The 17,708-nt window shown below is 37.0% G+C and overlaps 1 protein-coding gene across 1 annotated transcript in view; it reads right to left on the bottom strand.

Annotated features, from left to right (window-relative positions):
* The window catches only part of LOC127626776 (transmembrane protein 132C-like), a 329,864-nt gene that overhangs the window by 11,682 nt on the left and 300,474 nt on the right, over positions 1-17,708 (bottom strand). The window contains exons 6-7 of the mRNA XM_052102808.1: positions 3,531-3,736; positions 683-956 (exon numbers count right to left, since the gene is read on the bottom strand). Coding sequence (XP_051958768.1) covers positions 683-956; positions 3,531-3,736 — 480 coding nt within the window. The remainder of the gene's footprint in view (positions 1-682; positions 957-3,530; positions 3,737-17,708) is intronic.

Here is a 17,708-nt window from a genome sequence, read left to right as displayed (position 1 = left end):
TACACAAAATAAAATTGTATGCATTACATACATCATACATTCATACCAACGTGGGAAACATGATAAAGTGAAAATGGAGACTGACAGAGACACAAACATACATGCAGGGAAATAAACACACAGGGGTGTCTCATTCAACGGGTTCCCAAAAGAACACTTAACTCAAAGCTGAGCATTCAGCACCACTGAGATTTTAACACCTGTTGGCAAACAAGCTTGTTATCACTCACATGCAAGAGCACTGCAAATATTTCCGGTGTGTTTGACAAGGGTGGTGTTACTATGTCTCAGGTCGTTTATTTTTTTGTTAAAGGTGAGACGTCTAAATAAAGTGTGTGAGCACTTAATTTAGAAACTGAGCTGCTGTCCGATTATATAAAGTCAAAGAATCACACTGGCTATGAAGGCTTGGAATCTCTCACCATTAGGTATTATTTTATTAGGCAGGTATTAAAATTAGATTCATCATATATTAACCATATACCATCTGTAAGGCACAGCAAGATTTTTTTTTTCTAGTATTACTGTGAGCTAGCAATTTGTAATTTGAATGTCTTTGTTTTTTTATTTCTATTTTATAATTCAATGTTATATTTTAAGTTAACAATAATGCCATTAACGCTTTATTGATGATGGATGGATGGACAGACAGACGGACGAGTGGACAGATGGCTGTAATTACCTGTATAGTGGTGATGCCAAGGTCTCTTCCCACCAGCACCCTCCCATCAATCAGTCGAGCAATGTGCGTATCCTCCACTTTCAGGAAGGCCAGGACCATCTCTGTGATGTCTGCTGACCAATCAGAGCCCAGCATGTGCACAAGCTCTCCACCGGGGTCTGCTGGCTCGGCTACGAAGTGTGTGAGAACGCGCACCAGAGCATATTGATACTGCAGGGCACAGCCTTTGCCCTTCTTCTCATCCTCTTCATCATCCTCACTGTCCCGTGTCAGCCTGGGGGATGCAGTCCAGGAAGGAAGATGATTGAGTCAAATATAGTCTAAATGCAATAGCATTCACTAAACCTGAAATGGTGGCATCTATTTGGTTATCTATGTAAACTTAAGTGTTATATTGATACCAATCTGTCCACTGTTTTTAGAATAGTATTCTTCCACCTCAGAAATATTGCTAAGTTTCGACACATGCTCTCTGTTGCTGATGCTGAAAAATGTATTTATGTGTTCAGTACCTCAAGACTAGATTATTGTAATGCATTACTGGGAGAATGTCCTGCAAGTTCAATAAATAATCTTCAATTAGTTCAAAATGCAGCAGCCAGAGTGCTGACTTGAACCAAAAAATATGATCATATTAGCCCCATTATATCATCGTTAAACTGGCTACCTGTTAAATTTAAAATAAATTAAATTTTTTAAAGTAAATTTTGTTAACTGCATACAAAGCTTTGAATGGTCTAGCTCTGCAGCACTTAAGTGACCTTCTACCACGCATTATTCCATCACGTTCATTACAATCTCAAAATTCTGGCCTGTTAGTTCCTAGAATATCAAAATCCACAAAATTAGGTATTTTCCTATTTGGCTCCTAAACTATGGAATAGTCACCCTAACATTGTTCAGAATGCAGAAACACTCAATGAGTTTAAGTCTAGATTAAAGACTCATATATTTAACCAGGTATACACTTACTTTATCCATCAACTCACAATTAGGCTGCTTTAGTTAGGTCTGCTGAAACTAGAAACATTTATCATGCTCTACAACTCTGTAAAAAAACTGCATTTACGCTAATATTATTCTATTTGTTTCTCTGTCTCAACCTAGGGATTCATATCCCGAGGTTACCAGAGCCGGCCAGATCCACCTCCATTCCTGCTTGGTGTAGGACTCCACTGCTATGTGTCACTGAGTGATGATGACTAAACCCAGCCGGTGCCAGCCAGACATCACTTCAGTCTATTACGATGGACTCCAGGGGATGAACCGATGCCAACTCCAACCATAAGGCATGGGATACTTGATATGCCACTGCCTGAACCTTGGACTTAGGATAGAACTCACCAAAATGACCTGCTGGTTGAACTGCAATGCACCTCACTGATCTCTCTGCCTGCATCACCTTGGTCTAATGATGAACTACACTCTCAAAATTTACATTTACAAAGCGACTTACAGTGCATTTATTACAGGGACAATCCCCCTGGAACAACCTGGAGTTAAGTGCCTTGCTCAAGGACACAATGGTGGTGGCTGTGGGGATCGAACCAGCGACCCTCTGATTAACAGTTATGTGCTTTAGCCCACTAAGCCTAAATACTAAAATGGACTTGACTTGAGATATAAAACCAAAATAATGACTCAAAAAATTATGTCAAATTAGTGTGCCAAGTTATAAATCAGTGCCCTTTAGGGCTTTCCTTAAAGGGTTAGTTGAGCCCAAAATTAAAGTTGTTCATTATTTACACATCATTAGTCATTATTTACTCAACCTCATGTCTTTCCAAACTTGAATGACTTACTTTCTTCCGTGGGAAACACAAGAAGATATTGCAGAATGTCCAGAGTGTTCTGTACAACACAATGAAGGCATAAAGTTACAACTGGCTATCAAGCTCAAGACACAACAAATGTGAATTTAATGAGATTTGACAGCTACAGTGCATTCCCTGGGAATTGAAACCACAACCTCAGCGTTGTTACTGCCAGTGCAGCTACAAAAAACACTATATAGAAATACAATACAGAAAGCTGTATAGCATCAGATGACGGAGCTTGATAGCCATTAGTCAAAATTTAAGTTTGATGTATGCAAAAAGGACACTTGACAATTTTCAATATGCGTTTTGTGTGTACGTGACAACAGAAGTTTTATTATTAGAAAAAAATATTTCTGTAATTATGGACTGAGGGCAGAAAAAGGGCAGAAAAAGTTATTAAAAATGTCATTGGCTACTTTGAATATTTTACAGAAGCTACAGTTGCTCAAATCTTGGCTATTCTGAGTGCCCACATTGCTCAGTTCAGATAATGAAACTTCTTGTGTTTTTCAATGCAGCTGGCTATCCATCTGTCTAATTTAAAGAGGGAAATAGTCTGATCACTCACAATTATCCATTTCTTTCTTTCTATCTTTAAGATTGTGATTACTTCAAATTTCCTGCTCACATAGGGCTAAGCATTGCATGTGGCCTGTGTATGTGTGTGTTTGGTTCCTGGTGGTAACTGTTTTGTTGATACAGGCAGAAAGACAGAAATTGGCCAAATTGAAAAATGGGCCCAGCAGACAGACTGAAGGCCAACACAACAAATTGGCCAATGAAACACACACACACACACACACACACACACACACACACACGTGTGCACACACACACGCACACACACACGTGTGCACACACACACGCGCACGCACGCACACACACGCGCACGAAAATGAAAGGGAATGGCAGTGGATCTCTCGTCTCTGAATAACTGAAGTGTGCTCTTCCCCCATGTCTGTAAATAAAATCCCTGCTCACACACACAAACACACACATATAAATACACTTCTCAGTGTTACACACACCTCCTGTTGGTAATGATGGGTACCCTCCATCCTTTGACTTGGCTGAGTTCTGCATCAGAGACATCAATCTGGAGCGGTAACCGTGGCGCCCAGACGGTGAGCTCTAATTGGCTGGTCAAATAGAGGTAGGTAAAGTTCACTTGAAGAGAGACACGCCCCCTCATCTCTTTTCCATTCACCAATACCTCATCACAACCAAGAGATACCTGCATTGAGAGAGAGAGAGAGAGAGAGAGAGAGAGAGAGAGAGAGAGTAAAAAAAATAACAGAAGAAGATGCAGAGGTGAATAGAAATGTTGTGATTATATTGAGGGCTTTGTAATGGCTGTGGCATTTCATATGATTCTTCCCTACGTTCCTCTGCACTAACCACAATTGCAGTTATTTAAAGAAAAGACAGAGAGCACTTTTTTCCCATAATTATAGAGGGGGAAAACAGACTCTTTTCTTTTCTATGAGAAACCCATTTTATTTTCTTCTCCTCATTTTTACTTATCTGGACTTTTATGACCTGAAGTTTTTTCAAAATGTTGTCGTCTACCTCACTCTGTGCAGTGATTAATGGTGGTCTCTATCTGCTGGATGTTTATGACACCTTGATGGGCTGTGTCTGTGCGACGTTGTCATGGCGAACAGAGTGCATCACTTTGCTACTGGCAAATTGCACACACACACACTCAAACAGCGTGACGCAGTCACATCTCACTATTACAGCTCAGGGTCACCGTGGGGGCATGCTGCATTTTGAAACAACCGTGTATGTGTGTGCTTGTGTCCACAGATCATGTTAGATTCAAACTGTGAAGCTTTTGCGGATTGTCCAGTGTTTCCATTTCAAAAACATGCTTCCTCGCATACTTCCTGTCGATCATTGCTATTTAATCTTGTGGAGCCAGATTCTGACTTGCAACATAGTAGTCTAGTTAATATTCCATCTTATTTTTGAAAAGAACCACCCATTTAGACCGGAACACACTGTCTGACAGCCATGTAAAGCAACAAAACACGGATAAATTCAGGTAAATCTGAAATAGATGACACTACAATAATAGACCGTTACAGACCAAAAACAAATTTAAAAATATGGTGCAGCAGAGTCTCCTGCAAACTTTGTACGGACTACAATGAAGAAATTGGTGGAAAGGTGTATGTACTTCATTATTAGAATTACCGTCCATCCAAAAATAAGAATTACTAATTATTTCACAGACAGAAAAACTAAGAAAATACAGTTTCGATTGTGAATATCTGCAGAGTGCTAACAGCCTAAAAACAAAAAAACAAAGATGAATTAGTTAAAAGATCCGACAAAGCAAGAAAACCATGTTTACATGAGATTTGAAATAATGGAGTAATTCTCTGCTTTTGATGTCAACACAACACATGAATACATTGGATAAGCCAGTAAGACTGCCGGCAAAGGTTTTTTACATGCAACGAAATTGGGGAAATGGTCAAAAATCTACCCGTGTTGATCAGGTTATAACCTTACATTGTTGAAGGAAAGCCATTTAATGCGTTTGCATGACCACACACATTGTCGGCTTATATTGCATAATCGGTGTAAGAACATGCATGTAAATGCGCTCAATGAGAGACATGGCTGAGTGAAGGAAAAATAAACTTGAACAGGGAAGATGGATCTTCAAACAATTCATCTGTAAAATGCCACAATGAGATAATTTAGGGAAAAGTCTTAATTAATTTTAGTCTTTTGACACACAGAGCGTTTTCTAATCTGCATTGTACGCTTAGTACTTTAATGTATGATTTTACACTGAACCAAATCAACATCAAATCATTTAGAAGAAAATGTCAAAAGATCTAGAGATGCTTATAACAGAGGGAGGTTGAGAGCAAGAGAGGAAGAACAAGATGGATTGAATAGCCATTTTAAAGAGACAGTGAAACACAGACCTTTTCAAATGCAAGTCCAATTGTGATTCATTTAATGCAAGCAATTAGGCTGATAATATAAGATAAAGAAGTGCATCCATGCTGTCGTAAGCCTTGGGAGGATGTATAACAGTTCCCATGATGTAGATATATTTATATAGGATGTAATGTTCTGCCCCACAAACACACAGGGTGACGATTGATAAAAGGAACCCTTAACAAGCCCTCAAGTTTGTGTGTGTGATTCTGAGAGAGCAATTACCCACAATTCCCTGCAAGGATGATATGCTCAATTTCTCTACCTTTGCTTCCATCTCTGCTCTTGCAATTTGTACCTTTTTCAATCCACCCATCTTTCTGATCAGCTCCAGTGTTGTTTTATGATGCGCCCTCCGTCATTCTCTGTCGCAGAAATAACTGTGGACTGTGAGGCTAATGGCACAGGAAAATGGCAGCTAAAGTGGCATGCGGCCACATCAGAACATCAAAAACACAACATGAGCTAAATATTTTTAACTCTGGTACACTGCGTTGTACTTCTCTTATACTGATCATTTAAAAAAAAGCACTGAAATTGATTCAATTAAGCAGAATGTTTAACTAGATTTGCATGTAATAGAATTACACAAGGAAATACCAATACTGCAGCAGAGACACTTTGCTTTTATCATGACACTCAGCCTGTGTCTTGATTTCTGTTGGTAGAGCAAGAGAATCTACACTTACCACTACACCAACTTTGCACTGTACAGGAAGATATATTGTTTAATAGTTGTAAGAAGAAAAAAAAATCTATTGTAATTTAGTATGCAAATATTACAATGACATCATCACTGTTAATATATATATATTTTTTTTTTAAAAGGCCAAACATTCTTAAAATGTTTTTTAGCCATTGCCGGAACACTGCAATCAGCCATTTCAGGAACTACTCCTTTTATGACTCTGATCTCTTGTGCACTTATAGTATACCTTTCACTAGGGTTATCTAGTCTTCTCTCTCACTACTTTTCTCGTGTCCTATGGCTAATGGTATACCATTTTGTGACTTCGGTAGGGACCAGTATAAACACTTCCCTACGTCAAAGCCAAAGAGCTGAGCCATGGATTTGATGACACTGAAAAATCAATTTAATATCTGTCTCTATTTTAAAGAGAGAGGAAGAGGTGACAGGGCATGAGAGAGAGAAAGTGAAATGAAGTCCAGAAATTCTTTGTAGAGAGAAGAAATATAGAGGGAAAATTATGTTTCAACAAGAAAGGCCAAACAATCCAAAAAACAATGCACACAAGAGCAGGTTTTGGTGGAGGTTTTTAATGCCTCTGTCAAATGAATTGTGTTTGGCCCATATGGACCTTTAGGACCAGGCATTTAGAAACAATTTAAGAGAGAACCCCCTTTAGAGAATAGACTATAACAATACAGATCTCCCTTTAACACCAATAAAACTATTAGATAAGCTACATATACTTTAGATAAACATAAATCAAAAAAATAAATAAGTCATTGTCACATGGCATAATAATGCAATTCCACTGGCAAATTTCCTTTAATAATATTTTGCAGTCTAAATATTTGTGAGCATAGATCTCAAGTATGAAAATGCTTGACATTTCTCTTTCTGATGTTTTCTTACATGGTCAAAAAACTAGACAAAAAATGTTAATTCGAAGCAATAATATTTTTTTAAAACCTGAATAGGTATAGGAATGCCATTAACCCTTTATGCTCAGATGGGCCGTTGCCCTTCCTATTTGATGACAAAATATAGCAAGTAATAGCTAAGTATGTCTTTGCCATTTCTGTTTCATGTGAACAGGTGTTGCTTAATTGCTTAGAAATTCACCAAAAATAACCAGAACATGAAATATCACATAACATTACTTAGACGAGGTGATTATCTTTCAAACGAGCCCACACACAAGGTAATCGGGTGCAAAGATCATTAGATAACTGACACGAAGCACAATGTGCACACAGCATCTGAATATCTAGCATCTTGCAATCTGGCTAAAAAACGTTAGCCTTCCTGGATCAGATTACGTCATCAGAAATGATGTACAGTCAAAGAATGCTCTGCAAAAATCATCCATATTTGGGCAGAAAACAAGTGATTGGTGACTGTTACATATGGCCACCAGGAGATGGCACCAAGTATGACACAGACTCAATGATGCCGACTCTTTGATTTACAAGGCACTTATTCAGTGAAATCTCATTTCTAAAGCTATGCATACCTTTAGTCATTGCTGTGTTTGCATGTTTATTTAGTTCTTCTGTACAATGTTTATGTTATGTTTCATTTGTTAGGACAGGCTTCTGGACACTCGGAGATGTTTTTGTACACTAGGGTAAATAATTTTTGTAATGCTATAACTTTTGATTGTTTTGCTTTATGAACACAAACATATTCTCAGTTACAGTTGATATACTGTAATTGGGAAAAAAACTAAAGCAATTTTTTGGAGCTAACTTATTTACACCCAGAGATATATAATGTCAAATCAGAAAAATGATTTTGGGGGGGGTGGCAAGTCCACCCCTGATCGGCCCCAAAGTGCGTCGGCCCACCGGGAAAATGCCCGGTATGCAAGATTACCAGACCACCAGTATTTTAAGCTCTGAAAGTGTTTTTAAAGATTTCCATTAGGGCTTCAGCCCCCCTAAAATTCTGTGATTTTGCAATCAGCACATGTGTTTTAAACAGCTGCAGCCGCAACGTTGCTCTTGTTTGATGCGCAAGGTGCTTTGGTGGCTTTTCTTGCATGTAAGACTGATTTTAGCAGGAGCCAATAGCGCTGGAGTATGGGCTGTGAAGGAGCATATCATTGGTTTGACCAACTTAATGAATAAACCACATTTCCTCTTTCGATTCATGAACAACTGAGGATCAGCGTCTTTAGACAGACTGAAGGAGAGTTTGGAAATCTCATTTAACAAGGAGAGAAAGGGGCTGGAGTAATGACTAATGACATTATGATTACATCAGGAATTTTAATTAAAACCTGTAATTACTTTTAGGTTATGTTGTCTTAGACTTTTTTGTATATTCCTTGATGATCATGCACAACATCAGTTCACAAAATGATATGCTTTGTTGTCATTTGCAGGGAAAACACTTGCAAATTGAAACACTGCTAAAGTATTAGTAGACATGCTGATTTGAATGAAGTATAATTAGACTTGTTTTGGTCTATGTGCTTTATCAATGTTTTAATGACTCAAAACACATGAAAGGTGTTGATTTGTTGCCACCTACTGGCATAAAAGCGTGACGAAAATGGTTATCTGAATGAATCAGTAAACAAATCAGAACTAATCTTTAGAAAATACCTTTATTTTACCAGGGTTATCTCTTTTCTGAGTGATTTTCTCTTTTGAATGAATTCAAAAGACTCAAATCAAGAGTTAATAACATACAGAGAAACATCATAAGGAGTTAAAGAAATCACTAAAGATTGACCAAGCTAAATGTGCTATTTATTGTAATAATATATATTTTTTTAGGAGTTTGGTATAGCTTTAATCTAGTTGCAAAATTATTGATTATCTTTAATAAACACTGAAAAAACAAATTTGTTAATAAATGTAAAATAAAATGTAATTTGAATGGTTCTTTAAACGGTTTCAGTTTAAAAAAGAAACAACATTTTGATATAACTTTTAAATGTTTATTATAGAAAATGACAAAATTCTGAATGAATATTAGCCAGCTATCTTGGATGATGTAAACACAGACAAAATCTCCATTATCTATGGCAGTGGTTCCAAAACATGGAACAGTGGCGTACCCCTTCAAACATTCAACATCCTTTCGCGTACCCCCTCTCTAACGCATAGATAAAATCCACACACACAAGGTCATTTGAAAATATGTCTGTTTAACATAATTATTTTTTTAAAACAACTCCCTTATATTAAACATGTTATATTTGTAAATGTTTTGAACATGTTATATTAATCATATATGTATACTGAATAAATGGCTTACCGATTGAGATGGGAATGCTAGATATGATACAACTGCACAACTTGAAAACTCCCCCCATCGCGGTATGAAAAAATAACGTTCGTTCTGTGCCTGGAATTGAGCATCATTGCAGGCATTGCCGGCCGAATTCGAGCATTGAGGGCAAGTATCTGTGCAATTGCACAGTCAGCTCAAGGTGCTTTTTATGTCACATTTGACACTGTTAGCAAGGTTGAACTCATTTGCTGAAAAAACATCATGCAACAATGTAAAAACAGGTCTCTACCATGCAAGCAATATGATTGAAACTTACTGTGTGTGAATGTGGAAAAATATTTGGTGCTGCTGAATGTCTGACACCGGTCATCAAAGCTTATGAACTTATACCATCAGAATCAAATCTCCCTATGCATCTAACCTCAAATACAAATTATGTTTTAAACTGCGAGGGTTTTTTTTTTCAGATTGGATGGTTATTTCCTTTTAAATCTGCAAACTTTTGTTCTGCGGATTGACTGGTGAGACGTGGTGCTTCGCTGCCATCCGGGACGAATCAGGATGGCGTTTTAACCTAAACTACGTTGTGGATTTTGAATACCGCTATGTATTTTTGTGATCCAATCACAAAACACTTTGAATCCCATTTACAATTATATTTAGCACTGACCATTTGCAATGGGATCATCCGAAACTCCTTTCATTACCAGCTGTAAATGGTCTAAAATGATTGCAGCCAGAGCTAGGGAATGCTATATAATGACTTCCGGCGGAAGTCCCACCCACATTCGTTTCCCCAGTAAGACCCCCAGAAAAAAGAAGGATACAGATTGTCTCAACAGTTCTAATTCCATCCGCCTAACTCAATTCCATTTCTCTATGAACAGACTGTTGTCTCTCCTGTCTGTTTTGTCTCCTTTTCTCCACTCTTACCCATCCAATTCTTTCTGTTCTGTGTCTTCTTCCACTCCTCGCTCGTCTCTGGAGTGATAAATCACAGATTATTTGGCTGACAATGCAAAACACTGCCAGGTGCCGCAATCCACCATTCCCATCACACGCCAAGCTCGCAAATTACTCGGAAGAATTGGCAGTTGCCTCTCAGCCACACTGAGGAGGAAGAGAGAGATAGTGATTGGTGGGGGGCAAAGAGGAGGCAACAGAGAGCAGAATTGAGAGAGAATGGAAAGAAAGATAAAGAGAGGGAGACAAAGACGGTGGGCATCAGCTGGAAGGGGCGGAATCAATTTCCTGGACAGACAAGAGTAGATCTTGTTCACTGTTTGCGGAGCAACGGTCAGATAAGAAAGAGATGTTTTTAGAACAGACTGATGATCTCACACAGGGATCATCTTCACTTTTACCGTTATGATACAAAAAGAAAAAAAAGAAAAACTCCAAACACCTACACATAAATGCTTCTAAAAGATAAAAAAAACTGTAATCTTTGTATTCATGTAGGTTTAGGTTTTTGTAAATGTTTTAATAATTGTTAATGGAATAGTTCACCCAAAAATGAAAAATCTCTCATTGTTTACTCATCCTTATGCAGTTTAAAATGTGTATGACCTTTTTCTTCTGCAGAAAACAAAGATATTTTCATGGTGATATTGTATGAATATATCCATACAATGCAAGTCAATGGTCTCCAAACTTTCAAGCCCAAAAATTAAAAAGGCAGAATAAAAAATTAAAAAATTATTATATATATATATATATATATAGTGATTCATGTGTTTTATATATATATTAGTATTTTTTTTTACTGTAACTATCATGAAGTTTTCTTATTGTTAAACAATGTGATGGTTGATGACCTGAACTAAGCTTGCCATGTCTTATTTCAAGGATTAAAACCTTTTAATTACTTTTTCTTCATTACAATGCCCAGACAGTTACGCCAACAAGAAGATTGTCTTATTAATTCTACAACTGATAACATGCATATTAAAGAAGAGGTGTATTTAAGCTACAGTCTTTACAATCTGCTTTTTAATGTCTTTTGGAATACATTAATAAATCTGGACCAAAACTTTGCTTAACTTAATTGACCCTACAATATGCTGATGGAAATCCTGGCATTTTAAACTCTCTTATGGTCTACACTTGGGTTTATGAACATTTATTAATGTGGTAGTAAATTAATGCTGATAACACCTTGGACTATGAGCTAGTTTGTACTCATACATGCACACTGATATAAAGTTACAGTCACCGTCTCTTCAAAGCTCACCTTTCTCCCAATGAGTTTAAGCCAGAATTGAATTTAAATTAACAGCATTTCCACTGCAGCGGGTGATAAATTCAGATTCCAGACTCTAAATGTGACACTGCCTGAGGTTAGAAACTCCCATAGCGCCTTGTGGGTGTTTTTGGCTGAGTTTAACGTAGGTTATACGTTTAAAAATTCATTTGTCAATATTTTCCTTTAGGTGATTTCTCAAAATGCATCTGCTGAGTTAAACTTCTGATTTTAGACCCACATGGTATAAACCTGTCTCTATTTCTCCTTATGTTCACTCTCGATGCACTTAGCATAATTAGATTTTTTTTGTGATCGATCATAGCACTCATTGTTGCCTGTCACCTTGCATTCATGAAGTGGGACTTAAAAGCTCTGCAAATGATCAGTGTCACAGAGGAACACAGGAGAAAGAAGAAGAAAGATAAATGGATAGATTATGAGAATGAGAAGGAAATAAGAGATCAAAAGTGTTTTATCTTTAAAACAATCAGAGAGTTTTGTTTGCTTGATTCTCGTTGACAAGGCATCAGCTACATCCAGATATGTGAAAATGCTTTTCCACCATGAAACCAGCTGTTATCTGACCATGAAATCATTACAGTCACCAAGCAAACTCATTAATTTCTCATTTAGCAGATGCTTTTATTCAATGTGACTTAGGGGTGTAATAAAGGCAAAGATAGTTGGAGCAAGTGTTCAGATCTTTGTAACTCTCCAGTTCCTAGCATTAACACTGCAACCAATTTGCAACTAACCCGGATTCCAAAAATTAAAAATTACTCCGTAAATTTAGCTTTTGTAGTTTTAGCAGAATGTGCAGACTGCTCTTGTCCAAACAATTAAAATAAATGGGTAATAAAAATTACCAAAAATTCCAAAAATTACAATAAAGCACCATAATGTTCTCAAAAGCCTAAAAATGTAAGCCCCTATTCACTGAAAATCTTCCTCTCCACTAAGCTCTCAAACAGTATTTGTGCTAATGTGCATTCAAGCCTCAACACATGACAAAAACATACAGGTTTGGGACCACATAAGGGTGAGAAGATGATGATAGAATATGAATTTTTTGGGTGAACTATCCCTTTAATTATTATTCTACCTCATCAAAGTCTTCAGATAATTTCTTTAGCACACAGGGTGGTTGGGTTGATTTCTGTGAGTCAGTTCTAGAATGTCCTAGAATGAGAAGCCAAGCCTTTTCAAATTGATATGCAGGCTATTTACATAATATTTGCATAGGTATATAAGTCATGTGTGTCCCCAATGTGTCTGATATTACTATTAGTGGTCTAAAATAATCAACATACACATTTATAGATATACATATACATGCAGAGATAGTTCCTCTAGAAAATGGGAGCAATTTTCTTGAGATTTGTGAAACCACAGGCACCCATTCCTCATTGGCACAGTTTTATTCCTATGAGCAGGCACCAGAGAAACTTTAGCTTTTAGTAGACACTGAAAGTCATCTTCTGGACAATTTTCATCTCAGCTACTCCAACATCTCAGATACAATCTGAAATTGTTTACCATAAACCCCTTAAAGCGACACTTCCATCTGTGTGAGAGTGTATTTGGTTACTTATATAGCATACCAACACATAATTTGAAGTGAAAATCTTGTAGCACGTTTGATTAGAAATGCTGTCATTACACACAGCACCAACAGCTATGTCAGTTCCGTTCTCCATGGCTTCTGTTTATCCACACGCACGCACACACACACACAGATGGAAGCTTTGTTCTAAAGGTGTTTATGGAAAATAACACCATATTGTTGATTGATTCAGGAAAAAAAGCCTTTAAGCACAACAGAAAGTTTCCATATGTCTGTCAATTTACTGTATGTCAGATAACTCACAGTGAGAGGGAAACTGCCAATGTTTGCCTTGGAGATAATTATACATAAACACATAAGATCTACAATGTTGCTTGCTATGGCATGCTTTGCCATTTTATCGTGGATTGTGCTGAAACCATTGAGCAATGTCTTCGACTTACCAGGTTTATGAAACCCTGTTCGGGATTTTGGCCCCAAATTGCTGTCCCAAAGCGTGAAACTATGTGGTGCTGGAATCTAGTGGTGAGTTATTTAGCAACACACAACCAATCATAAACTGACAGTGCTTACCTTATTAAATATTCATATGGTTTGTACAGTCACAGAAACTAGTTGATAATGAACAGAAATGTCGAACAGTTAAACAGTTGAAAACAGCTGAACTGCAAACATGCCAACTAGAGTAATGAAGAGATGCTACTACTTTTGTAGTATGTTTCAGAAGACTTGAGTGGATATATAACATTTCCACAAATGGAGTTATTTAAACTGGTTGTGTGCACACTGTGTGCTGTATTTGTCCAAGCAATGTTATTAAACTTATATATATCTGAAAATAAGAAAGATAATCAAAAGTATGAACGATGTAAAACATGGAAAAAAGATATCCCAGGATTAAGTTAACCAAGGGTTAAGAATGACCCTGGTTTATCAATTTTAAGTGTGGAAAGCCCAACTCAAACAGAACTGAACCCTGCTGAGTTTTAAAATTCTACTGGCCAGCATGCATGGCTGGGAGTCCTGATAATGCTTTGTAATAGGTATTTAATAGCTCCCATTGGGAAGATGTGGGTTAGGGGAGGAAGGTTAACTAATTCCTCCCCAACCTCTTACATGGGCTAGGAGGAAGAGGAAGGTCAGGTCAAAGGCTGTTACCAGATTAGAAAGGGGCCCTAGGAGGGTCTCACAGGGTCCATACATTGTAAGTTACGGGTCCATTGGACAGAGCAAGCTGCATTATAGGAGCTAAGCTGTACTCAATTTACTTCCTAAGCACAGATGTAAGCTATCTATATAGATTTAAAAGGGTGTTACAGTGATTCATCAGAGGCATACAGTGATATTTATTAGGGGTCATATGGTCACATTATACCCAAATCTGTATTATAATATCCTTATAACATTACACTTATAACATCCCACTTTTCTAAGCATGTTAAAATCACGCAGGGCTTTGAATTTATCACCCCCAAAAAAACATGATCTTTTTTTATCTGTGTGAAAACAAACAAACAAACAAACAAACAGATAAACTGGAAAACAAGGAAGCTATGAGTAAAAATAAATAGTAAGTGTTGTCAAAAATGTAAATGGTAAAATGGTAAAAACACTGAGATTTCAGAAAAAATGAACTAATACTCAATTTTAAATGCTCACAAATGCTCTTTGCCTTGATTAAGAATTTCACGGCCCCAAATTAAGATCTGTAGGGTTGCCAGTTCATAAAATTAAATATTTAGTACTTAGTTTTAAGTTTTATTTAATTTTCTTATTACTTTTGTTTTATATATTTATCTATGTATTCTATTATGTTTATTATTACCAAGTAAATGTAATTTTCTTGTATGTCCAGTATGTCACGTTTTTGTACATTTACTGTGTATATCTTTGGTAAATCATTTTGTAAACACTTTTATAAGGTGCTACCTACTACTTACTAGTGAGCTACTTGCTAGGTTTACTTCTGGCACCAACACATATTTAGAAAATGATATAGTAACCCTAATAAAATACTGATCCAAGCTAATAATTATTGCTTTTGAGAAATAAAAGGCTGCCACATTCACACCCACACACTGTCACATTCTTTCTTTCTACAAAAACGTTTTGTGTTTTCCTGCTCAGCTGAACCTGAGAATAAGAGCTGCCTGATGCGCCTAACATGATCAGAGTTTTACGCGATTACAGGCTCGCCGGATATCTGCCCGAGTGATACTGCAAAGTGAATGAGTTATTAAACGGATTATCACTGCACACCTCTCCACACCACTCTCTCTCTCTCTCCCTTTCAGACACAGAGGACACCTACAATGTCTCTGATAACCGAAGTTTATTAAATGTTTAGTTCACTTATTTATTAAATGTTCAGCTGAGATATGGCATGAGGATGAGTAATTAATGAGAGAATTTTAATTTTTGGGTGAACTATACCTATACATTTACTTTTATTGTATGGAAAATAGATGCAATAAAACTGAATGGTAGCTGTCATTTTATCCTTGTGTGTTCCATGGCAGAAAGTCAAACAAATTTTAAACAACACTAGCATGAGTAAATGATGGCAGAATTTTCACTTTTGGATGAACAATCAATTTAAATTCAATATTGGCCAAAAAAAAAAAAAAAAGGTGGTGGTGATAGATTGATTTATAATCCTCTTGGCTTTGTGTGTCCCCAAGTGTCAGTGTGTATATATATACACAGACACACATGCATACTAACCCCTTTTACCATGGCTCTCTGTCCTTCTTGTTCTTTGTCAAATTCAATTACCACAGACATTATTGAGGGAGTCTTCAAAAGAACCAATTAAGGCCATGGCCTCACTCTCACTGACGTTGGTTAAACAGTGGGATTTGAGTGCTAAAGCCAATGGGATATCTTTAGTGAACTACTTTATTTATTTGATCAGGCATCATTATTAGAGCCCTTCAACCCACTCAAATGTGGAACTGATTAACCACAGTGAGTGACGGTTAAGATAAGATCGCATTCAACAACTCAAGCTGCGAGGTGGCAATGCGACAAGGTGACATCTTTTGAAAAGGTCAACATTATCCTATAGCTCAACCCTGAATGAATGAATTCTGTCTCACTGAGAAAGGACAAAGCTTTAAAAGTCCACATTTAAAATCTCTGACTCTACAGTAGTGTGCAAAATTCACAAAATAATTTGTCTGAACATGGATATTTATATCTTCAGCTTTAGTGTGTCAAAAGGAAATATACATTTTAGACTCCCAAACATTCCTTTTGCAAATAATATAGAAGAACAGGGAGCCCAGCAACAGATGGCATGGGGCCCTCAGATCCCCCCACTTAACACTCACACCACATTGAGAAAGCCTAAATAGGTAGAAGAACAGTGGCAAATTGTCCAAGTGTGCAACATCCTATCTGTCAACAACCAAGAAAAACTACCTACAGGTGTACCTAGGAGAATTGGGGCTGTTTTAAATGCAAAGATGGTCACAACAAATACTGATTTATCATTTTATGTTTACTGGGCATTGTATGATGTTAATTGATAAAACAAAACTATTTATGAAATAAATTTTGAAGAAATAGTATGATGCAAAAAGAAAATTAAGATTCTGCAATATTTCTAGGTCACTAATGAAACTGTGGCATTGACAGTATTAAAGGGATAGTTCACACAAAAATGGAAATACTTTTATAATTTACTCAGCCTCATGTGGTCCAAACCTGTATAACTCTCCTTCTTCTGAGGAACATAACGCTGTCTCCATATATCCATACTTCTCTACTATATAGTATGCCAAAAACAGTATGCCAATGGAATAGTATGTCCGAATCAACAGTATTCATGAAGCAGTAAGTGATAAATACCTGGACGACCAACTATTTCCGGTGAGATTTTTATGTGCGGATCGACTGGATACTTAATCCCATAATGCCAAGGGAGCTCCATCGGCAACGTCATGTCAAAACACTGGATTTAAAGGAACGGTGGTGAATCGTGAGGCAGAAACCTCATCTCAACTGTAAGTGCTATATATACCAAGATAATTGTTCCTTGTGCTTGAATTATGCTTGTTTTACAAAACCAAAGCAGATAGTTTACGCGGTTGTTGTTATTACATCATATATTCTGCTCACGAGATGATGCCAACGTCCCCGTATGAAGTATGTCCGAAATCTATTCATACTACTCGCATGCATACCTAAATGAACGTACTATTTGGCCGGCAGATAAGTGCGTCCTTCATCAAATACAGTACATACTGGGACAGTACACGGTTTCGGACACAGCATCAGAATCAGAATCAGCTTTATTGCCAAGTATGCTTACACATACAAGGAATTTGTCTAGGTGACAGGAGCTTCCAGTCAACAACAATACAAACAATACCAAAAACAGCAGCAAGACATCGGTAATTAAAAACAAAAAAGAACACAAAATAAATAATTATACATATACGTACATACACTCACCTTCATACATACCCACATACACACACGTAGTGCAAATCTAATACAAT

This window comes from Xyrauchen texanus, chromosome 3, assembly GCF_025860055.1.
Source record: "Xyrauchen texanus isolate HMW12.3.18 chromosome 3, RBS_HiC_50CHRs, whole genome shotgun sequence".
NCBI classification, from domain to species: Eukaryota; Metazoa; Chordata; class Actinopteri; order Cypriniformes; family Catostomidae; genus Xyrauchen; species Xyrauchen texanus.
The sequence above is the reverse complement of the archived record's forward strand: the minus strand, read 5'-3'. Positions and strand labels throughout refer to the sequence as shown.